Raw genomic sequence first — 25,427 nt, 5'->3', positions numbered from 1 at the left:
TGCTTTGGAAACGTGGAGGAATAAAACCTGTCTGCTATTTCTAAGTCTCAGTTACTGTATTTCGTCAACTGGAGCTACTATTTACCCCACTAGTCTTAATGAAGGGAGATAATTTGGGGGGAAAAGTGTAACAAAGAGCAGACATAGACTTGGCAGTTGCCGTCCTAATACTTTGTGTGCTAATCTATTTAACTTTCACAATTAATTCCGTATCTTACCCATTTTACACATCAGAAAACGGGCACAGAGTATAAATACTTCCAAGCGTGCCAGGGCTGCTGGCATTAAAGTACGGGGCTCTGATTTGATATATATATATATATAATTATTATTATTATTATTGCAGCGACTGCATCACTCTCTCTTTGCACTAGCCCACAGCATACACAGTCGAAAGGCGCTTATGTGTGTAGAATTTTGCTTGTGTCTCATCACGGTCCTGAGTTTCAGCCAATTCCAGTCCCCTCTCGTTTCACTTTCAGTATCCTGGGCAACGCTGGAGAAAGGTCTAGCACACTTACACTACTGTGGACTCAGTGGCTTTCCGGCAGGTGAATTCGCGCCTTGGGAACAGCTGCGGCCTCACTTAGCGGCTGACCTTTAGCCCGGAACCTTCCCTGCGCGCTCCCGGCAGACGGCCCGGACCGCGCTGCAGAACACACAACAGAGCTAGGACTCATAGTCTAACGATATGCCTGAAATCTCGCGCTCACTTTCGCGATCCGGGGGGAGAACAGGCTCAAATCCTCGCAGTTCGTAAAGTACCCAGTGAGGACAGCATCTTATTCTTTAAACAATGTAATCATAAAATTATTCAGAGAGGACGTGTGCTCTTCCTTTCGGTTAGGCAGACACGTGGACAGCCTGCTTGAAACGCACAAGGAAGGCGGGGCTGAAAAGCGGAAGTCGCGGGGTCTTCTAAGTCAGAAAGCCTCGGGAGCTGGTCCCGGTGATTGCAGCGCCCTGCACACAGACCAGGTCTTGGAGGAAGCTTGGCGAGAAGGTGTCGTTGCTGGCGCTGAGACCGGGAGACCAGATTTCTCAGGGATGAACCTCGAGCTGCTGGGTGAGGAGGGCTGTGACTGCGTTTCGCAGAACCTCTCAGTCCCGGGAAGGAGGGAGCTTGGGCGGGAAGGGGCTCTGGCTGCAGCTAGGGGACCACCGTGCTGCTCTGCACCATCAGGCGCTGCTCGGGGAGCAGCTCAGCCTCAGCTCAGCCTCAGCCCAGGCAGAGAGCAGCCCAAGGCATTGCCACTTCCAGGTCTGACGGGGTATGGTAGGGACAGATAAATTGTGACATGCTTTTCATTTACAAGGACCACGGGCTCTCAAGTCCTATTAGATTGTTGAGGAGGAAATCAGAGGAAGTGAGGCTTGAAGTGAAATTTTTGAACAATTGTCAGGGGCTTGTAACTTTGTGAGAAGATGACAGTTTCGAGGGAGGAAGTGGGAGGGGCAGGAAGGAACACACCTGAATCTTGGACAGTTGCATTTATTTAGAAGCTGAGAGAAGAAAATGATAGTAATAGCTAATATTTGTATAGTACTTACTAGGACCTGGACATATTTTTTCTTTCATTGCTAGAGCACTGCTGAACGTGGCTATTGGTGAGGCCAGGGATCAAAACTCATAAACATAAGACCTGTGCACTACTGCTCCGAATCTCCCTGCTTAGCTGGACACACTTTTGAGTGCTTCCATGAAAAGGTAGAATAGAGGTTGTTGTGGTATGTTACATACACGCTGCTATAGAGTGGTTCAGAAAGGGATATTCTGCTTTGCCCAGGGAAGTTTGGTTATATTTAGCAATTTGAAAAGAAACTAGATAATAGTGATTTTAGGGAGGTGTAGGAAATCAAGTAGAGCAAAGAGTTAATGAAATGCTTTTCTTTTTCTTTTTCTTTTTTGCCTCCAGGGTTATTGCTGGGGTTCAGTGCCTGCACTATGAATCTACTGCTCCTGGAGGCCTCCCCCCTTTTGTTGCCCTTGTTGTGGTCATTGTTGTTGGATAGGACAGAGAGAAACCGAGAGAGGAGGGGAACAGACAGATAGACACCTGCAGACCTGCTTCACTGCCTGTGAGGCGACTCCCCTGCAGGTGGGGAGCTGGGGGCTCGAACCGGGAACCATATGCCGGTCCTTGCGCTTCACGCCACGTGCGCTTAACCCACTGCGCTACCGCCCGACCCCCAATTAAATGCATTTTTAAAGAGACTTAGGAAGGGAGAAAAGATGGTAGATAGATTGGTATCAAATAAAATAGTCATGGGGAGGAGGCTTTTGTTTTGGTTTTTAAAAATTTTTTTTATTATCTTTATTTATTGGATAGAAATAGTCAGAAATGGAGAGGGGAGAGAGATAGAGAGACATCTGCAGTCCTGCTTCACCACTCCTGAAGCTTTCCACCTGCAGGTGGGGACTGAGGGCTTCAACCAGGGTCCTTGAGCACTGTAACATACACGTGCGCTCAACCAGGTGCGCCACCACCCGGCCCCGCTTTTGTTTTTTTTTTTAAGTGATACAGAATGTTCATGTAAGTGAGGCACAAGAAAGAATATTTAGTGTTGGAAATATGAACGATTAAAAATAAGACTGGGTATAAAAGTTATAAATCCCAAGGAAAATGACTGAATGTTAGAACAGTAATGCTTTCAGGTAAAATGAAGAGTGGAAGTGATGTGTTTGTGAGACTGTTTTTTTTTTTTTTTTTTTAAATTTCAGTATCACTTTATTGTGGAAATACTGACTTATAGGTTTGTTATTGTCATGGGGCTACATGACAGTGTCTTCTTAACATGACAGTGTCTTCTTAACATGGGTCCTCAAGATCCTGATTTTACTTCTGTGCTCATATTTTGAGCCCTTGCTGTGTCAGGAGAGTGCATTGAAGATACATAGTTAAGATTCTTTCAAACTTACTTTCACTACAGCATACGTATTTACGTAAAGGTTTCTGCAAAATACAATCTTTGCTTTTTTCCAAGTTCTGTAGCTCCTCCTCCTCTCATTTCTTTTCTTTTTTCTTTTTCTTTTTTTTTTTTTTTTGCTTTTTAAATATTTACTTACTATTGGATAGAAAGGAATTGAGAGGGAAGGGGGAGTTAGAGAGGGAGAGATAAAGAGATGCCTGCTGCCCTGCTTCACCACTCATGAAGCTTTCCCCCTGAAGGTGGGACCTTCTTTTTCTTTCTTTTTTTTAAAAAAATTTTAAAAAGTATTTATTTTCCTTTTTTGTTGCCCTGTTGTTTTTCATTGTTGTTGTAGTTATTATTTTTGTTGTTGATGTCGTTGTTGTTAGGTAGGACAGAGAGAAATGGAGAGAGGAGGGGAAGACAGAGGGGGAGAGAAAGACAGACACCTGCAGACCTGCTTCACCGCCTGTGAAGCGACTCCCCTGCAGGTGGGCCGCAGGTGGCTCAACTGGGATCCTTACGCCAGTCCTTGCACTTTGTGCCATGTGCGCTTAACCCGCTGCGCTACCCCCTCGACTCCCGCGACCTTCTTTTTCTTATCCTACTTAACTTATTACACTTTATTGGGAGCAGGGTTAACGGTTTACAGTATAGTTGTTGACACATGAGTACAATTTCTCATGATGGGTATCTGCAGAACACTTTCACCCCCAACATATGTCCTTCTTAACCAAAATATAACAGAACCTCACTGCCCCTCCCTCTGTACCCTTTCTCTCTCCTTTCTCAGTGTTCTATGCTTTGGTACAATACACCATACCCAGGATCATCATCTTCTTCTTTTTTTTTTTAATATTTATGTATTTATCCCCTTTTGTTGCTCTTGTTTTATTGTTGTAGTTATTATTGTTGTTATTGATGTCATTGTTGTTGGATAAGACAGAGAGAAATGGAGAGAGGAGAGGAAGACAGAGAGGGGGAGAGAAAGACACCTGCAGACCTGCTTCACCACTTGTAAAGCAACTTCCCCACAGGTGAGGGGCCGGGGCTCAAACTGGGATCCTTACACTCATCCTTGGTCATTGTGCTTTGTGCCATATATGCTTAATCTGCTGCGCTACCACCCGACTCCCGCCAGGATCTTCTATTTTATCCTAACCTGTTAAGATTTTGTTGAGTTCATTAAATTGATTTGCCCATTTATCAAGGTTTGGATCCTCCTTGCCCTGGATACATACACAGAGCTAGAGGAAAGAAGTATCAGTAACTATATATAATAAGCCATAACCAATGAATATTTTGTGGGAATCCAATAGTTTGTACATGCATAACATTTCTCAGTTTTCCATATAACTATAAATCTTTTTTAAAAATTATTTTTATTTATTGGATAGAGACAGAGAGTAATTGAGAAGAGAGGGGGACATAGGGAGAGAGACAGACACCTGCAGCCCTGCTTCACCACTCATGAAGCTTTCCTCCTGCAGGTGGGGAGCTGGGGCTTGAACCAGGGTCCTTGAGCATTGTAATGTGTGTGCAAATAACCAGGTGTGCCACCGCCAGGCTCTGTTTTTATAAATTTTTCTGAAACTATTATTTGGATAGAGATAGAGAGAAATTGAGAGGGAGGGAAAGAAGCACTTGCAGCTTTGCTTCACAGCTCATGAAACTTGCCCCCTACAGGTGGGAACCAGGGACTTAAACCCAGGTCCTCATGAACCGTAACGTGCATGCTCTACCAGGTGCACCACTGCCCATCCCCATTCTTCCCTTTTTTGATCATGTACTGCTCAGCTCTGATGCCGATGCCAGACTTTGAACTTGGGATGGCAGAACCTCAGGCATGAAAATCCATTGTATAAAACTGCTGTGCTATCTCCTGCCCTTGCTTCATTTCATTCAGCCTTTAAAAAAAAGATTTTATTTATTTACTTATTCCCTTTTGTTGCCCTTGTTTTATTATTGTAGTTATTGTTGTTGATGTCGTTGTTGTTGGATAGGACAGAGAGAAATGGAGAGAGGAGGGGAAGACAGAGAGGGGGAGAAAGATAGACACCTGCAGACCTGCTTCACTGCTTGTGAAGCGACTCCCCAGCAGGTGGGGAGCTGGGGGCTGGAACCCAGATCCTTATGCTGGTCCTTGTGCTTTGTGCCACGTGCACTTAACCCAACTGCGCTACCGCCTGATTCCCTTTTTCTTTTTCTTACGGGAGCTTACCCTACTTTCAGTTTGGTGTTTGCCACTAAGATGAATACTTTAAATTACCTCGTATTTTGTCCCTCGTTCATGTATATGAATACTAGATTTCCATTGAGGGACTGTTGAGAAGACGACTGCACTTTTAGTAGGTTCTGTCAGGTTTCTTTTCCATAAGGCTACTCTTTTTTTTGAGTCAGCATGCAAAAAATATTTCTTTGTTTTTAATAGATCTTTTAATACTCTTTCTGTGTTTCCTTTAGTCCTTGATCTAGTTCAAGGGTTTTTTCTTGTGCTCAGTTTTGTGAATGTGTACTTTGCTTTAAAAGTCATGTTTTTTTAATTATCACATGTATAAATTAAGCCTCTCCAGGGCCTGTCTCCTCTGGCACTCCCATCTTTGGACATATTTCCCCCTGCCCACCCACAGCCCTTCTTTGTTATCTTTAAAACCAAGTCCAAGTCATCTAGTTGTAACATAACTGGTAGATAATGGGAGGAGGGGAAATCAGCAAGTGGTCTTGAGCATTTTCTGAGGAAACGGCTTGGCACTCCTGCAAGGCTTCTAGCCAGAATTTTGCTCAAATTATTATTAATAATTCCATTAATAATAATTATTACTATTGCTACTATTATTTGCCTCCAGGGTTATCGCTAGGGCTTGGTGCTGGCACCATGAAGCCACAGCTCCTGGCAGCCTTTTTTTTGTTTTCCATTTTATTTGATAGGACAGAGAGAAATTGAGAGGGGAAGGACAGAGAAAGAGACACCTGCAGATCTGCTTCACTGCTTGTGAAATGTCCCTGCTGCAGGTGGGGAGACATGGCTTGAACCTGGGTCCTTGCACAGGTCCTTGCTCATAGTACTGTGTACACTTAACTGGACGCACCACTACCTGGCCCCCTAGTATCCCAAGTTATTGATACCTTATTCTTTTGTATGTGCGATTTTTTTCCCCTTCCAACATTGTTGCTACACACACACACACACACCATAAATAATTTTTTGTATGTGGAAAATAGCTATTTTCTAAAGGAAAAAAATTAGTGAGAAGGGAGAAGGGCATCATTTTGCTTTTTTGCCAATCTCTTCAGTATTTGCCTAAGTAGAGGTTAGCTGGCTTGTCATGTCTCTGCGTTCACACATTCACTCTGTTGCAGTGTCACAGGCCATAGTCTCAGGAGAACACTTAAGAGATAACAGTTAAAAAAAAAAAGGCACCATCTTGATATATTAGTGAAAATAGTTGTCACCTCCTAGAGCCCTAGAAAGAGTGTCATTCTCCATCACATGGTGTGACTTTCATGAGCTGTAGGGGTACTGGGATGCTGCACGGGGCCCACCAACTCTCTTTGTTTTGTTGCAGAGTCCTTTGGGCAGAACTATCCAGAGGTAAGAGTTTTGTGTTTTTGTCTTTTTTTTTTTTCCAAGTATGATAAGGTAACTTGCTGTCTTTTCTGTTTGAGTGAAATACGCATTTGGATACCTTCTTTGTTTTTTCTTGTTTGTTTGTTTTGTCTTAGTTTTTTTTATAATAGTAGCAGTAAGTATTGACTTATCTTTTGCTATAAAAAGGGACTAAATGTTTAGTTTTTGAGTTAAGGGAAGAGTAGACAGGCAGTGTTGGCTGGAAATTGTACCATAATGTAAATCTTGTGGTTCATTTCTGACAAAAGCTTCTCACAAATGTACGCCGAGATTTTCCCAAGTGCCTTTCTAGTTTTGGTCAATGTTACACGTTATAAATGTACTTCACTTTTTAAAATTTAAAAATAGTTTGTGATACCTGGAATGTTTTCAGTATAGCTGCTAATGATATTAATTAGAAAACAATTTGACATCCATAATGTTACACGTGTAAGATACTCCAGAGCTTTTTTTTTTAAAGTGTTACTATTTTTGGAATGTGTTCCAGCATTAATTGCTATAGAGCCAACTGCTTTAATGAATTTGTTCATGCTTTTTCTAATGTCTTTGAAAGTGTTAAAGCCATAGTGATAATATAAGGTATCGATCACATTCGTTTTCCAAAATCCTGATAGCTTTTGTAAGTATTTTTTCATACTAATTTAATAATTTTATGCTGTTGAGATATACTGTTAAGTTACATAGATATTAGCTTGGTATGCATTATAATTTACATTCAAAAGAAATATAGTAGATAACAGAGAACATTTAAGAAATAATTTTGATGCCTAGGTGTTATTGTGTATGTTCTTGTGTTTGTTTTAATTTTTAGGAAGCTGATGGGACTTTGGATTGTATCAGCATGGCCCTTACTTGCACCTTTAACAGGTGGGGCACACTGCTTGCAGTTGGCTGTAATGATGGCCGGATTGTCATCTGGGATTTCTTGACAAGAGGCATTGCTAAAATAATCAGTGCACACATCCATCCAGTCTGTTCTTTATGGTAAGGACTTTTAATATCAATATGTCAAATAGCGGGTGGGTGAATGGTGGCTTTGTAATTAGTTAGCTTATTGTGGAAATTTTAATATTTAGTGTCTCAAGTACTGTGACATTAGGAGTAGAGTTTTACCCCTTGAAGACCTTGAGAATCCATTACTGTCTTTTAAGCACCTTTCTAAGGAGAAGTTCAGTGTAATAGGGATTTGTATCAGTCTGTGTCTGAGAATGTAACAATAAAGAAATGAGGTATTTGCAGACTGTAGATGTTGTGTATTTGCAATAATGATTTTTCATTTAAAATAAAGTCTGATAGCCAGGGAGGTGGCTCAGCTAGTACAGCAAAGGACTTCTGTTGTGACACTCTAAATTTAATCCCTGGTGCTAGTAGTATTGCACATGCCTGAATGGCGTTTGGATCTTTCAATCAATCAATCAATCAATTAATCAGTCAGTCAATTATTTATTTATTCATTTATTACCAGAGCACTGCTCAACTCTGGCTTATAGTGGTTTGGGCGATTAACCTGGAACTTTAGAGCCTCAGGTATGAGAGTCTCTTTGCATAACCATTATACTATTTACCTCCACCCTTTGTTGCTAAATCGTATGAGAACTATGGTAGTTATCTTTGGGAGGTGGAATGGTGGGGATATAGTGGGTGTGGTGTAGAACTATACATTGTAATCTTACAATCTTTTAACAAACTATTAATATCAAATTAAAAAAGACATAAATAAACAAGCCTTTTTAAAAAAAAAGTAAAATAAATCTTGATTAGGAAAGGAGCTAGACATCTTTTCCAAGTTCTTGAATTCCAGCAATTTTAATCGTCACAAACACATTCCTTCCTTGAATTGTAATTGTTAGAATTTCCTGTTAAATATATTCAGCTGAAATCACTCAAATATACTGAACTTAAACCTGCTGTTTTTAATTTATATTAAAAAATATAAATTACCAGGGTGCAGGAGACAGCTTAGTGGTTATACAAAAAGACTTTCCTGCCTTAGGCTCCAAAATCCCAGGTTCATTCCCCCAAACCACTAATAAGGTAGAGCTTAGCAGTACTCTGGTCACTCTGTGTATGTGTGTTTCCCTTTAAAATAAAATAAACTTTGGGGAGTCGGGCTGTAGCGCAGAGGGTTAAGCGCAGGTGGCACTAAGAACAAGGACCGGACCAAGGATCCCGATTCGAGCCCTGGCTCCCCACCTGCAGGGGAGTCACCTCACAAGTGGTGAAGCAGGTCTGCAGGTGTCTGTCTATCTTTCTCTCTCCCTCCCTCTGTCTTCCCCTCCTCTCTCCATTTCTCTCTGTCCTATCCAACAACGACAACAATAATAACTACAACAATAAAACAACAAGGGCAACAAAAGGGAATAAATAAAAAAAATATTTTTTAAAAATTCTTAAAAAAAACTTTGAAAAGAAAAAATACATATTAATTACTACTGATGCATATGTAATTAATACATATAAATTACTCTTACATCTGGTCTCTTGATATGCTGTGCCAGTGATCCAGCTCATGATGGTCTTCATGTTTGAGAATCCATTGCCTTACCCACCTCCTGGATCGTGATTCATAATTTTTAGCATACATGCTTGCACATCCACACACATCATACATACACATACACACATGCATATCTATTTGGCATACTATAAAATTCACCCAAATAATTTATACAATTCACTGTTTTATTTAGAGTTTTACAACCATCATAGTAATGTAATTTTAGAATTTCTAACTACTAAAAAAAGATTTCATTGGAGCCAAGTGGTGGTACATCAGGTAGAGCGCATATGTTACCATGTGTAAGGACTCTGCTTCAAGTCTTGGTTTCCACCCACAGGGGAATTTAAAAAAATTTTTTTTAAATTAATTTTTAATTTTATTTTACAAAATTACATGTCCACACCATTCCCACCACCAGAGTTCTGAATCTTCAGTCTCCCCACTGCAGTCCACCACAGTTGCCCTAAGGTTGAAGACATGGGCCAATCATCATCTCTACAACTATTTGTCCACATTTATACATAGTTGCCTCCCCGCCCTTTTTTTTTCTTTTTTTTTTTTCTGATCCAATCCTCTTTTCCCTTCCAAGCCACTCAGGACAGCATTACTACCTCTGTATGTCCCTCCCCTTTTCCTTCTCTCTCTCTGGGTGCCCGCGGAGCTGGAGTTCAGAGCCCTCTTATCTTTATCCTATCATTTCTCCCCCGATGGGAGTATGGAGCCATGATTGTTTTGGGGTTGCAGAAGGTAGGAGTTCTGGCTTCTGTAATTGCTTTTCTGCTGAGCATGGGCATTGACAGGTTGATCCATAGCCCCAGCATGTTTCTGTCTTTCTCTAGTGGGCCGGTGCTCTGGAGGTGAGAGGACCCAGGACACACTGGTGAGGTCATCTGCCCAGAGAAGTCGGGATGGAGTCATGGTAGCATCTGTAACTTGGTGTCGGGAAGGTGACATGACCTAAGTTGAGACAAAATAGTTAATAAACAGGAACCAAAAAGTAGGATTAGAGCAGATGAGATTAGGGATCTTACGGTAGAAGAAAGCTAGGAAGTCCATATTAGGCATGTTCCTGGGGGCATACAACTATGGTGATTTTGCTTGAGTTTGATAGCTAGCCTGAAGTTGGATAAGGATATAGTCTGAGAGAATAGTCAGAGTAAAGGAAGGGGCTAGAAAGTTGGATTAGGACAGTGAGTGGCTCCTTGTTCTTGAAAAAAAAAAAAAAAAATTCTCCCACAGGGGAATCTTTACAAGCGGTGAAGCTGTGCTGCAGGTGTTTCTCTCTTCCTTTCCCTCTTCCCTCTCAATTTCTATCTCTATTAAAAAATTCTCTATAAAATATATCATTATTTAGAAAATTTTGGAATATACAACAAAGTAGAGGAATAGTATCTCCAGTATTTCCCCCATGTGGATATTACTACTATATGAATTTTATGATATGTTAGATAGTTTTTAGAAACAGTGAATGTGCTGTGCTTTGCCTAACTAACATTCAGGTATTTTCCTGTTCACATAGTCTCTAAAAACTTTTTACGACTTTATATCTTCTGTTGGATAAACCAGATTTTAATGAACCATTTACATTTTTGTTTGTTTCTCTGCTGCATGACTATTTCATGTATTTGTACAGTTTTTCTCTGAAGTTGTTTTTTTTTTTTTTTTTTTTGCTGAAGCACTCATCAGCACACTTTGAACAAGAATTTACGCACCAGCTACTGTTAGGCCCTGGGTACACAAGCATGAGGAGAAATTCTTGATTACTAGAGGGAGGTACAAGTGCATACCGGTACATATGATAAAGCATAAAATCTTGTTTTCTTCCCAAACAAAATTTGCATTTGAGACTTAGTGGAGGCGAAGGAGGAATTGATCAAATGGACTGGAGAATAAGAGAGGCTTTATCGTCTCTTATCTCAAGCTTGTAATAGGAGTAGATTTTGCCGGTCCCCACCCCAAGCAGAGGGTGCCGCACAAGCAAATGGGCTTGAAACAAGCACAGGAAGGTTGGGACCTGTGTTGTTCTAGCTCTCTTATGAATAAATAGAATACTTAAAAAAATTACATGTATATCAAAAAATTGGTGCAAGAAGTAGAAGAGTAAGAAGTGAACAGAGGTCAGAGGGAAATTCATGATAACCAGCGGAGAGGAGAGCTCTGACCCGAATTGCTGGAAACGGCGAGCAAATGGCTTGTCAGTCGTACTCGCCTTGCCTGGCCTCCTCACCTGCTTCTTGGGATGCTGCAGAAGAAATCCAAGCCCTGGATGGGAGTGGTCACTAGGAACTAAGTGATCCTTAGGACTGTAAGCTCAGGACTAAGACCCATCTGTTCTTTGGAAAGTGTAGAATTATCAGATGTGAGAAAATACTAATAAATTTTGAGATTATGAAGTATGTAATTGAAAAAAACAACGAATGAGACTACCCCTTTTATTGGTCAGTCTGTTCATAATTTAATTTGTAAGATTAGATTCCCTCCATTTGGGGCCAGGTGATGGCATACCTGGTTAAGTGCACACATTACAGTGCACAAGAAAACAGGCTCAAGCCCCTGGTCCCCACCTGCAGGGGGAAAGTTTCACAAGTGGTAAAGCGGGTCTGCAGGTGTCTGTCTCTCTCCCTCTCTATCTCCTCCTTCCCTCTCAATTTCTGTTTCTAGCCAATAAGAAATAAAAAGTAAAAAGATTTTCCTCCATTATAACAAAAATAGATGCTTTATGTGAGGAAGGTAATTACAATGCAGAAGCATCTAAGGAGAAAAGGAATCATAGCCAACATTCTGTTCTGTGGTCAGATTGTGCTAGAACATTTGTAAGAATAGTGACAAAAGCTGTCCTTTGTTTCTTTCCACTTCTAGTATTCTCCTGTTCCTAGTATATGTAACATCTTTTTGTTTATTTTTTTACCAGAGCTGTGCTCTGTTCTGGCTGTTGGTGCCAGAAATCGAACCCAGGACCTCCCTTATGCAAGTCCTGCATACTAGCCCTCACTGCACCAAAAGTCTTTTCATAAAACCAATATCCTGTCTCCCACAGCCCTGTACTTATAATATTTCTTTTGGTCTGTTTCTTCTGATACTTATTTCCACATTTTTAAAAACATACTTTTATTTGTTAATGAGAAAGATACAGAGAGAAAGATACACACAGAGAGAAACCAGAGACCTGCTCAGCTCTGGCTTATGGCGGGGCTGGGGATTGAACTTGGAATCTTTGGTGCCTCAAGCATGAAAGTCTTTTTGCATAACCATTATGCTGTGTCCTCAGCATTTTCACATTTCTAATTTTACATTTCTCAATAGCAAGTATACTACTTTTTTTTTTTTTAAGTTTATTGCTTTCAGAAATTATCCTTGAACTCCCTACTACAGTGTAAATGAGTTTTGGCTTACTCTCATTCCCACCCATCATGGAGGCACTACTTGGTTTTTTGTTTCATGTGTTTTTTATTAACTCTCAAGTTAACAGAATCCATAGCCTCTTGTAGGTTTGCATTGTTTCTAGAAGGATCCTCCAACGGGGTAAACATGATTGCTAGTTTTAGAACTGGTGCAAGAGAGGCATTAAAGTCCTTTGTAAGAGCTTAACTTTCCTTCCCCCATATCCACTTCCTTCATTTACCCCTGCTTTTCTCTACTTTTGAACACTCAAGTCTGGAAATATGTTTATCTTATCCCCAATAAAAATATGTTTTTGAGGCATTCATTATATGCCAGACATTGGGCCAAGAGTTTTATGTTTTAATTTTAATTCTTTTGTAGTTATCATTACTGTGATGTTATAAACGAAGAGATTAGAACTCAGAAAAATTGTATAGCTTATCTAAGACTGTATAGATTGAGCATAAGTCTGATTGTTTTACTCATGTTCTATTGATTGATCGATTGATTGATTGTGATGCCAGAGAATGGACTGTGGTCCTTGTACATCTGCCATACTGCTGAGTAGTCTCTGAGGCCCAAGTTTTCATTCATTACTTTTCTGAGGGAAGGGGAGAAGATAGAGGAATAGACAGATACAAGGAGAGAGAAACACCTTAGCACTACTCCACCATCCACAGAACTTCCCAGTACTATCCACAGTGTGCCCACTGGTGTTACTGGGTTGCTGACTTCTCTATCATCTGGTCCAGCATAGGTGAAGTAAAAAGAAAAGCCAACAAACTCACCAGGGTTTCATGTCTTATACCCTGCAAGCTCCAGTCAGTCTGTCTTCCCTGTCCATTCAAAGTCTTTGTTTCATAAATAATGTCTAGAAGGCGGAGGGTAGATAGCATAATGGCTATGCAAACAGACTTTCATGCCTGAGGCTCTAAAGTCCCAGGTTCAGTCCCCCGCATCACCATAAGCCAGAGCTGAATAGTGCTCTGGTTAAAAAATAAAATAATAATAATGTCCAGGGTATTTGCTTATACTTTGCAGGAAAAGATAATTTCTTAATTTATTATTTTAGAAATGTGATGCAAGAATCAAATTCAGGGCCTCACACATGCAAGGCATGTGCTTTACTTCTTCTTCTAGTGTTTGCCCTTCTTCCGTAGCCAGTCAACAGCGTCTGTTGAACTACATCCCGTGAGCCCTGTAGTTTAAACAGCAGATACTTACCTTTATGATATAGTTAATGGTGGTACTTCTGGGACATCTTCGGAAAGCTTAGCTTATGCTTCCCTAACCCCAAGGGAGGAAAACTTAATTTTTGTTACATTGATACGTGAACTAGCTGATTTTAGACTTTTTTTTTTTTTTTTTTTAATGAGCAAATTAAGTAGAGTGAGGGGGAGGGAAAGAGAACACCAGAACACTTCCTCCATCCAAGTGCTGACTGATTTTGTCCTTGTCACTCTCATGTGGTACCAGGGACGGCGCTGACGGCCTCACACATACAAGGCAGGCTCTCTACCCCTGAGCCATCTCCCTCGCCTCTAGACTCTTAAAATGTGTGAGTCTGTTATGTATTTCAGTACATCACTGTTAGTTTTATCCTGAACTATTAAGAGCATCTATTACTAGAAATGATGTCATGAAGGGCTAGGGAGATAGCATAGTGGTTATGTAAAGATTAGTGCCTGGAGATCTTACATCTCAGGTTCAATCCCAGCACCATCACAAGCCAGAGCTGAGCAGTGCTCTGGTTTAAAAAAGAAGTCATAAAAGCATTCTTTTTTTTTTCTTTAATATTTTGTTTATTTTACTTTTCTTAAATCTGATAGAGCAGAGAAATGGAGAGAGGAGGTGGAGAGAGACACCTACAACACTACTTCACCACTCATGAAACTTCCTTTCTCCATACAAGTGGGAAGTGGGAGCTTGAACCCAGGTTCTTGTGCATGGTAATGTGTGCAGCCAACCAAGTGCACCACCAGCCAGCCCTCAAAGTATTCTTATATACTTATATGCTTATTTGGAAGAGCTTGTGGATTTGGGTGTATGTAAAAGACAAAATTGTTGACTCATGCAGTTAGGACAATATGTGTGACTCCCATATGCATGCTTATCTGTAAGAGTGGTGTGATGTACTTGCACTTAGATGTACTTCAATTTAGCTATCCTTAAGCTTAACTGCCCCCTTTACTTTTTCTTCTCAGCTGGAGTAGAGATGGTCATAAGCTCGTGAGTGCTTCCACTGATAACATAGTGTCACAATGGGATGTTCTTTCAGGCGATTGCGACCAGAGGTTTCGATTCCCTTCCCCCATCTTAAAAGTCCAGTATCATCCACGTGATCAGTATGTTTAATCTGAATTCTTCTTCCCTGGCGGGAGGGGATGTCTAATTCTATTTGAATATGCTTATTACAGCAGTTGAAGATTTTAGACGGCAAGAACTGCCTTTTTATATAGGTTGGCTATACCTAGTAGATCTTAAAAAGAGAGTTATTGTATGTGATGTGCATAGGGTTGGGGGGAGGGTTCAGGTCCTAGAACTTGATGGCAGAGGTGGCCCTAGTGGGGGTTGAATGGAAATGTGGAAGACTGAGAAATGTCACACATGTACAAACTATTGCATTTTACTGTTGACTAAATCATCAAGCCCCCAATAAAGAAATTTTTACAAATTAAAAACTAATGAATATGTATTATATGTGATATTTGCATAATTTAAACTGACTAGGATTAAGATTTTGAAAATCAGTAAAGGTAGAAATAAGTATAACAGGCTCTGGACTTGGGATCCCTTTCTACTCTACCTCTAAATTATTTGAATTTCTTTAGTTAAAGTAAATCATTTATTACTAAAACTCCATTGGAGGAAATAAAGCTAGCTTCCATTCTATATCTGACATAACACTGTTTTCATTGCTCTGAATTTTCTCTTTTTAAATATTTTTTAACTTTATTTTATTTGATAGGACATAAATTTAGAGGGAAGAGGAAGATAAGGGAGGGAGGGAGACATCTGCAGACCTGCTTCACCACTTGTGAAGCTTTCCCCCTGCAAATGGGGGCTGGGGGCTTAAACCCAGATCCTTGCATACTGTAATGTGTGCACTTAACCAGGTGCATCACCACTCAGTCCCCTGAATTCTAAGTATAAATTTTAAATTATAGGGGGTTGGGCGATAGCACAGTGGGTTAAGTCCACGTGGTGCAAAGTGCAAGGACCGGCATAAGGACCCCAGTTTGAGACCACAGCTCCCTACCTGCAGGGGAGTCGCTTCACAGGCGGTGAAGAAGGTCTGCATGTGTCTATCTTTCTCTCCCCCTCTCTGTCTTCCCCTCCTCTCTCCATTTCTCTCTATCCGATCCAACAATGAACAACATCAACAACAATAATAATAACCACAACAAGGCTACAACAAGGGCAACAAAGGGGAAAAAATGGCCTCCAGGGGCAGTGGATTCATGGTGCAGGCACTGAGCCCCAGCAATAACCCTGAAGGCAAAAAAAAAAAAAAAATTAAATTATATAATGCTTTCTAGTGTACAAGCACTTCATAGTCTATAAACATTTTTGCATACTAGAAGTTCCTATTTTTTACATAATGTTAATCAGTATTTTGTTTTTTCACTTTATTTCATATTTTACTAACTGGCTTCATTTTCATATTTGTTTAGTAAAATTTAAGTAGAGATAGGCAGAGAGAGTTAAAAAGAACACAGCAATTCCTTCAATGTGGTGGGAGCTGGGTTCAAACCTGTGTCGTGCTCAATTATTAGACATTTAGATGTTAGGCATCTTTTACTATTTTAACTTTGCCTGAGCAAAGGGAAGAAGGGACGAAGATGGGAACCAGGGAAAGGGCAGAGACTTAGCCTGACACCAGGCAGTAACCAGTGTCTTCCTATTCCTCTCTTAAAACAGGAACAAGGTTCTAGTGTGTCCCATGAAATCTGCTCCTGTCATGTTGACCCTTTCAGATTCCAGGCATGTCGTTCTGCCAGTGGATGATGACTCGGATTTGAATGTGGTTGCCTCTTTTGATAGACGAGGGGAATATATCTATACAGGAAATGCCAAAGGCAAGGTAAGCCTAGCAGTTTAATAGTCACCTTGCTTTTTGTTTTTAACTGGAGCACATGGATTAGTGTCATATCTTGGGTAGTTTAGAGTGGCATTTTAAAAAAATTGTTGTAAGATCCACTTAAAACCATTTCAGCCATTCTTAAGTGGGATGTTCATGGCATTAAACACATTCACACTGTCGTGCAGCCGTCACCACCATCTTCTCCAGACCCACTGTCCTATTGCACAGTTGAGACAGGCCTTTGAGCATTGCTTGCTAGCCCTTGCTGCCCCCAGCCCCCAAGCAGTTGGCTGTCCTAATACCTTATACAAAAAACATGGACTCCTACAGTATCTTTTTATTATTATTATTATTATTGTGATTGGCTTGTTTCATTTACTATAATGTCTTCAAGGGTTGTTCTCATTATACTGCCAGTTTTTCCTTTCTTGTCGAGACAATAATAATCCATTGCATTTGTCTGCCATATTTTGTTTAACCAATTACTTATTGATAGCTAGTGAGGTTACTTCCATTTCTGGAACATTGTGAATAGTGTTAAATACTGTGTTTATATTTCATTTATTTGTTATTTATTTCATTGAACAGAAATCAAGAAAGGAAGGGAAGCATAGAGAGGGAGAGAGAGAGAGACACCTAGTACTGCTTCTCTCATCATGAACCTCCCAGCTGCAGGTGGAGACCAGAGTCTGAAATTTGGGTCCTAAGCATGATAGCATGTGCATTCAATTTAGTACACCACCACCTGGCCCTAGATATAAGCATATTTTCATTCTTTATTTAATTATTACCTTTTATTTATTTTAAGAATATTTTATTTATTTATTTATTTATTTATTTGAGAGATAGGAGAGAGGAAGAGAACTAGAGCTTTTAACTCCGGTACATGTGCTGCCAGGGATTGAACTCACAACCTCAAGCTTATAAGTCCAGTGCTTTATCCAATGTGCCACCACTGCTCACAGGGTTGTGGTGGTGCTGGGGGTTGAACCTAGGACCTCAGAACCTCAGACGTGAGAGTCTTTTCTCTAACCATTATGCTATCTCTCCAGCACGATGCTTATATTATTATATAGTCTCTGCTTAGTTCTAGAAACAGAAGCCAGGCCTAATTACTATAAATTATCAGAGCACTTAACATCTTTTTTTCCTCCTTTAAACTTTAGATTTTGGTCCTCAAAACAGATTCTCAGGATCTTGTTGCTTCCTTCAGAGTAACAACTGGAACAAGCAATACCACAGCCATTAAGTCCATAGAGTTTGCCCGGAAGGGAAGGTGAGTGAGCCTGTGCTGACTTACCTATTTATTTTTTTAAGTTAATTTTTAAAACTTTTATCTCTCTGAATTTTTTAGAAATTATCTATTGGATAAAGAATGCCAGAAATTGGGGAGGGGGTAGAAAGAGACAGAGAGACACCTGTAATACTGCTTCACCACTCACAAAACTTTCCCCCTGCATGTGTGGACCAGATGCTTGAACTTAGGTACTTGCGCATCATAACGTGTGCACTCAACCAGATGTACCACCATCCAGTCCCCCTATTTTCTTTCTTTCTTTTTTTTTAAATTTATTTATTTCTTATTTCCTTTTTTTTAAATTTCTTTATTGAGGAATTATTATTTTACATTTGACAGTAAATACAATAGTTTCAACATGCACAACATTTCCCAATTTTCCATATAGCAATACAACTTCCACAGTTTTCCTCTGTCATCTTTTTTGTACATGTACTCTCCCCCCACCCACCCCAGAGTCTTTTACTTTGGTGGAATACGCCAATTCCAGTTCAGGTTCTACTTGTGTTTTCTCTTCTCATCTTGTTTTTCAACTTCTGCCTGAGTGAGATAATCCCATACTCAATCCTTCTGTTTCTGACTTATTTCACTTAACATGACTTTTTCAAGGTCCATCCAAGATCGGCTGAAAACGGTGAAGTCACCATTTTTAATAGCTGAGTAGTGTTCCATTGTGTATATATACCACAACTTGCTCAGCCACTCATCTGTTGTTGGACACCTGGGTTTCTTCCAGGTGTTGGCTATTAAAAGTTGTGCTGCTAAGAACATACGTGTACACAGATCTTTTTGGTTGGGTGTGTTGGCTTCCTTAGGATATATCCCCAGGAGAGGAATTGCAGGGTCATAGGGTGTCGGGCTGAGCTTCACTGATGGGAGACAGACGAACAGGGACTCATGATTGATATGGCAAGAACACTATGTTGAATAGTAATGGTGATAGCCTGTCTAGTACCTAATCTGAGTGGAAATGCTTCCAGTTTTTCAACATTGAGAATGATGTTGGTTGTAGGTTTGCTATATATAGACTCCACTATCTTGAGGAATTTTCCATCTATTCCCATTTTTTGTAGTATTTTGATCATAAAGGGATGTTGGGTTTTGTCAAATGCTTCCTCTGCATCCATTGATATGACCATGTGGTTTTTGGTCTTGCTTTTATTGATGTTGTGGATCACATTGATTGACTTACGTATATTAAACCAACCTTGCATGCCTGGGATAAACCCCACTTGGTCATGATGAACAATCTTTTTGATATACTGCTGTGTCCGGTTGGCTAGAATTTTGTTCAATATTTTGGCATCTATGTTCATCAGAGATACTGGTCTGTAGTTTTCTTTTTTGGTTGTGTCCCTGTCTGCTTTTGGTATCAGAGTGATGTTGGTTTCATAGAAGCTGGCAGGGAGTATTCCAGTGTCTTCAATCTTCTGGAAGGCTTTTAAAAGTAGAGGTATTAGTTCTTCTTTGAAGGTTTTGTAGAATTCATTTGTAAAACCATCTGGTCCAGGACTTTTATTTTTGGGGGGATTTTTGATAACTGTTTCAATTCCATTAACTGTGATGGGCCTGTTCATGTTATCTACTTCTTCTTTACTTAATTTTGGAAGTTGGAAGGTATCTAGGAAATCGTCCATTTCTTTTAGGTTCTCTACCTTGGTGGCATATAGTTCATAGAAGCCTTGGCATGATATGTTGAATTTCTGTGGTGTCTGTTGTGATATCTCCTTTTTCATTTACTGTTTGATTTATTTGGGTCTTCTCCCTTTTTTGTTTTGTGAGTCTGGCTAAAGGTTTGTCGATTTTGTTCACTGTTTCGAAGAACCAATATTTACTTTCGTTGATCATTTCTGTGGTCTTCTTCTGCCCTAACTTTAGTGATTTCTGTCCTTCTGGTTGCTTTAGTGTTCCTTTGTTCTTCTTCTTCTAGGTCTTAAGATGTGCAATCAGGTTGTTTATGTGCTTTTTCTTGTTTCTTCATGTGTGCTTGTATGGCTACCCTTTCAGTACTGCCTTAGCTATGTCCCAAATATTTTGATGGCTTGTGTCTTCATTTTCACTGAACTCTCGAAACAATTTGATTTCTTCCTTTATTTCCTCTTTGACCCAGTAGTTGTTAAGGAGTATACTGTTGAGCTTCCACATTTTGGGACTATTGCCAATCTTTTGTTGACTGTGAAGTGTTAGTTTAATTCCACTGTGGTCTGAGAAGATGCTTGGGATGATTTCAATGCTCTTGAATTTGCTGATGCTGTCTTGTGACCTAACGTGGTCTGTCCTTAAGAATGACCCATGTGAACTTGAGTAAAATGTGTATTTCAGTTTCTTGGGATGAATGACTCTGAAAATGTTCAATAGTTCTAGTTTATCTATCTCTTCATTTAGCTCCCTTATGTCTTTATTGGTTTTCTGCCTGGATATCTGTCAAGTTGAGAGAGTGGGGTGTTGAAGTCCCTATTATGAGTGTGTTGCTGTTAATATATTGCTGTAGGTATAGTAGAAGTTTGGTGTATTTAGATGACTTCTCATTGGGTGCATAGATGTTACTAATTGTTAAGTCTTCTTGATTGACTGATCCTCTGAGCATTAAGTAGTGTCCATTCCTATCATTTTTTATCTTATCTATTTTACAGTCTGTCATGTCTGATATGAGAATAGCCTCTCCTGCCCTCTTTTGTGGACAATTGTCTTGTATGATAGTTTTTCATCCTTTCACTTTAAGTCTTTGTCTTGTTGAGATAGGTGGGTTTCCTATAGACAGCATATTGATGGGTTGTATTTTCTGATCCATCTTCCTACTCTGTGTATTTTAATAGGTGAATTCAGGCCATTGACTTTTATTGATATCAAAGATTGCATATATTTTAACGCCATTACTGTAGAATTTTAGAGTGTTCTGATAGATGGGCTGTTTATGGTGGTCAGACTGTTTATAGGAGACCTTTCAGAACTTCTTTCAGGGCAGGCTTGGTGATAGTTGATTCCTTCAACTGTTGCTTGTCTGAGAAGGTTTTTATGCCTCCATCTAGTCTAAATGACAGTCTAGCAGGATACAGTATTCTTGGTTGAAAGCCTTTCTCATTGAGGACTCGATAGATATCTTGCCATTCTCTTCTGGCCTGTAGTGTTTGTGTGGAGAAGTCTGCTGCTAATCTTATGGGTTTTCCTTTGTAGGTGACTCTTCGTTTTTTTTTTTTTTTATTCTTTTTTTTATTTTTTTTATTTTTAAGAAAGGATTAATTAACAAAACCATAGGGTAGGAGGGGTACAACTCCACACAATTCGCACCACCCAATCTCCATATCCCACCCCCTCCCCTGATAGCTTTCCCATTCTCTATCCCTCTGGGAGCATGGACCCAAGGGTCATTGTGGGTTGTAGAAGGTGGAAGGTCTGGCTTCTGTAATTGCTTCCCCGCTGAACACGGTCGTTGACTGGTCAGTCCATACTCTCAGTCTGCCTCTCTCTTTCCCTAGTAGGGTGGGTCTCTGCGGAAGCGGAGCTCCAGGACACATTGCTGGGGTCTTCAGTCCAGGGAAGCCTGGCCGGTATCCTGATGACATCTGGAACCTAGTGACTGAAAAGAGAGTTAACATACAAAGCCAAACAAATTGTTGAGCAGTCATGGACCTAAAGCTTGGAATAGTGGAGAGGAAGTGTTAGGGGGTACTCACTGCAAACTCTAGTGTACTTCTGCTTTCAGGTATATATTTTGCAGTAGTTTACGGATACGTGTGAACATATGCTCTCTCACACAGAAACTGGTGTATATCTAAGTTTTGGGACTTTGTTAGAAAGTGAACCACCTGAGATGGAATTAGAGTATACTATGAAAGGAAAGATCTCACCCGAGTAATGAAGCTGAATGGTTGTCATTCCACATGTGAAGTCTCTGGACACAGTCTGAAGTGAAGCCTGTTGAGGTGGCAATCGTTGTGTTGTTTAGGTGGCAATCGTTGTGTTGTTTAGGTTGTGATCGGCAGATGCAATATTATTTGATATGGATTGGGAGAGGCATACGGGAAAGTGGGCCCTATCCAAGGGTTCCAGGACTGGGGGAAGTAGATTCAGTTTGTGTTTTGAAAAACTTCGAGACATACAATTAATTTTCCCCCTCTCATATTGATTAACTACTGATTTATATAACTACATTTTACTAGGAGTGTACATAAACACCATTCCCACCACCAAAAGACTGACCCATCCCTCCCACCCACTCCCACCCCCCACTGGCCCAGGAAACTGCATGTCTACCCCTCACCACAGTGTTTTTACTTTGGTGCCCTACTTACAATTTGGTCAGGTCCTGCTTTTAGTTTCCCCTTCAGATCTTCTTACTTAACTTCTGTTGATGAGTGGGATCATCCCATACTCATCTTTATCTTTCCGACTTAGATCACTGAACATAATTCCTTCTAGCTCTGTCCAAGATGGGTCAGAGATGGTGGGTTCATTGTTCTTGATAGCTGCATAGTATTCCATTGTGTATATATACCACAGCTTTCTCAGACACTCATCTGTTGTTGGGCACCTGGGTTGCTTCCAGGTTTTAGCTATTATGAATTGTGCTGCTATGAACATAGGAGTACCCACCTCTTTTTGGTTGGGTGTTATGGAGTCCTTGGGGTATAACCCCAGGAGAGGAGGAATTACTGGATCATATGGAAGGACCATGTCTAGCCTTGTGAGAGTTTTCCAGACTGCTCTCCACAGAGGGTGGACCAATTTACATTCCCACCAGCGATGTAAAAGGGTTCCTCTGTCCCCACAACCTCTCCAGCATTTGTTGCTGCTGTCCTTTTTGATGTATGCCATTCTTACAGGAGTGAGGTGGTATCTTAGTGTTGTCTTAATTTGCATTTCTCTGACAATCAGTGACCTAGAGCAGTTTTTCATATGTTTGTTAGCCTTTTGGATATCCTCTGAGGTGAATGTTTTGTTCATATCCTCTGCCCATTATTGGATGGGGTCATTTGCTTTTTTGGTGCTAAGTTTGCTGAGCTCTTTATATATTTTGGTGATTAGTTTCTTGTCTGATGTATGGCATGTGAAGATCTTCTCCAATTCTGTGAGGGGTCTCTTTGTTTGTTTAATAGTTTCTTTGGCTGTGCAGAAGCTTTTCAATTTGATGTAGTCCCATTGGTTTGTTTCTGCTTTAGTCTTCGTTGCAATTGGGTTTGATTCATCAAAGATGTCCTTGAGGTGTATGTGGGAAAGTGTTTTACCAATGTTTTCCTCTAAGTATTTGATTGTTTCTGGTCTGACATCTAGGTCTTTGATCCATTTGGAGTTGATTTTTGTTTCTGGTGAGATAAAGTGGTTCAATTTCATTCTTCTGCATGTTTCAACCCAGTTTTCCCAGCACCATTTATTGAAGAGAACCTCCTTTTTCCATTTAATCCTTTGGGCCCCCTTATCAAAGATTAGATGCCCATAGGTGTTGGGATTTACTTCTGGGCTTTCAATTCTGTTCCACTGGTCTGTGTGCCTATTTTTGTTCCAGTACCATGATGTTTTGATGATTATGACTTTATAATATAGTTTGAGGTTTGGGAGTGTGATGCCTCCATTTCTGTTTCTTTTCCTCAAGATGGTTTTGGCAATTCTAGGTGTTTTCAGGTTCCAGATAAATGATTGTAGTGTTTGTTCTGTTCTCTTAAAGAAGCTTGGTAGAACTTTGATGGGTATTGCATTAAATTTGTATATGGCTCTGGGGAGAATATTCATTTTGATGATATTTATTCGTCCAATCCATGAACATGGGATATCTTTCCATTTCTTGGTATCAGTTTCTATTTCCTTGAGTAGCAACTCATAGTTTTCAGTATACAAGTCTTTCACTTCTTTGGTCAACTTTATTCCTAGGTATTTGATTGATTTTGCTGAAACAGTAAATGGGAGTGATTTCTGGATGTCTTCTTCAGATTTAGTGTTTGCATAAAGAAATGCCACTGATTTTTGTACATTGATTTTGTATCCTATTCCTTGCTATATTGCCTAATAACTTCCAGTAGTTTTCTGCTGGATTCTTTAGGTTTTTCTATGTATACTATCATATCCATCTGCAAATAGTGAGAGCTTGACTTCTTCCCTTCCAATCTGTATTCCTTTTATTTCTTTCTCTTGCCTGATTGCTATGGCAAGAACTTCCAATACTATGTTGAAGAGTAACGGTGACAGTGGACAGCCCTGTCTAGTCCCTGATATGAGGGGGAATGCTTTCAGCTTCTGTCCATTGAGTATGATGTTGGCTGTAGGTTTGCTATATATAGACTCCACTATCTTGAGGAATTTCTCATCTATTCCCATTTTTTGTAGTATTTTGATCATAAAGGGATATTGGATTTTGTCAAAGGCTTTCTCTGCATCTATTGAGATAATCGTGGTTTTTGGCTTTGCTTTTATTGATGTGGTGAATGACATTGATTGACTTACAGATGTTGAACCAGCCTTGCATTTCTGGGATGAATCCTACTTGGTCATGATGAACAATCTTTTTGATATGTTGTTGTATCTGGTTGGCCAAGATCTTGTTTATTATTTTGGCATCTATGTTCATCAGAGATATTGGTCTGTAGTTTTCCTTTTTTGTTCTGTCCCTATCAGCTTTTGGTATCAGGGTGATGTTGGCTTCATAGAAGGTGGAAGGGAGTATTCCTGTTTCTTCAATCTTATGGAAAAGCTTAAGAAGTATTGGTACTAACTGTTTCCTGAAAGTTTTGTAGAATTCGTTTCTGAAGCTATCTGGTCCAGGGCTTTTGTTGTGGGGAGATTCTTAATAACAGTTTCAATTTCTTTGTCTGTGATTGGTGCATTTAGATTTTGTAGTTCTTCTTGGTTCAGTTTTGGAAGGGCATATGCTTCTAGGAATTTTTCCATTTCTTCCAGATTCTCTAGCTTGGTGGCGTATAGTTCTTTATAGAAGTTTCCCAGGATTCTCTGGATTTCTGTTGTGTCAGTTGTGATATCTCCTCCATCATTTACAATTCTATTAATTTGAGTCTTCTCTCTTTTTTGTTTGGTGAGTCTGGCTAGGGTTTTGTCAATTTTATTTAATCTTTCAAAGAACCAACATTTGGCTTCATTGATCTTTTGTATGGTTCTTTTATTTTCGATGTTGTTTATTTCTGCTCTAACTTTATTGATTTCTGTCATTCTGGTTGTTTTAGGGTTCCTTTGTTCCTCTTCCTCTAAGTCCTTGAGGTGTGCAGTAATGTCGTTCATTTGAGCTTTTTCTTGTTGTTTAATATGTGATTGTATGGCTATATGTTTCCCTCTCAGTACTGCTTTAGCTGTGTCCCAAATATTTTGATAGGTTGTGTCTTCATTTTCATTTGTTTCCAGGAACATTTGAATTTCCTGCTTGAGTGAATCTCTGACCCACTAGTTCTTAAAGAGTATGTTGTTTAGTTTCCAAATTTTGTGACTTTTAATAATTTTCTGTTTGTTGTTAAATGTTAGTTTGACTCCACTGTGGTCTGAGAAGATACTTGGGATGATTTCGATGTTCTTGAATTTATTGATGCTGTCTTTGTGGCCTAACATGTGGTCTATCCTTGAGTATGTGTTATGTGGATTTGAAAAGAAGGTGTATTCCAAGTTTTTGGGGTGCAGGACTCTGAAAATG

General features: G+C 39.9%; 1 protein-coding gene across 5 annotated transcripts in view; it reads left to right on the top strand.

The window, feature by feature from the left end:
* The first annotated feature begins 894 nt into the window (after positions 1-894).
* The window catches only part of RBBP5 (RB binding protein 5, histone lysine methyltransferase complex subunit), a 49,553-nt gene continuing 25,020 nt past the window's right edge, over positions 895-25,427 (top strand). For 2 of the 5 annotated variants that reach the window (XM_060178693.1, XM_060178690.1), the window contains exons 1-6: positions 895-1,066; positions 6,477-6,502; positions 7,350-7,522; positions 14,624-14,764; positions 16,341-16,503; positions 17,670-17,779. In XM_060178693.1, the coding sequence (XP_060034676.1) occupies positions 1,048-1,066; positions 6,477-6,502; positions 7,350-7,522; positions 14,624-14,764; positions 16,341-16,503; positions 17,670-17,779 (632 nt within the window). In that variant the 5' untranslated portion in view covers positions 895-1,047. Of the gene's footprint in view, positions 1,067-6,370; positions 6,503-7,349; positions 7,523-14,623; positions 14,765-16,340; positions 16,504-17,669; positions 17,780-25,427 lie in introns of those variants that run through there. The other 3 variants (XM_060178691.1, XM_060178692.1, XM_060178694.1) reach the window with 3 other exon arrangements.

Source organism: Erinaceus europaeus, chromosome 19 (genome assembly GCF_950295315.1).
Source record: "Erinaceus europaeus chromosome 19, mEriEur2.1, whole genome shotgun sequence".
NCBI lineage: Eukaryota > Metazoa > Chordata > Mammalia > Eulipotyphla > Erinaceidae > Erinaceus > Erinaceus europaeus.
The sequence above is the reverse complement of the archived record's forward strand: the minus strand, read 5'-3'. Positions and strand labels throughout refer to the sequence as shown.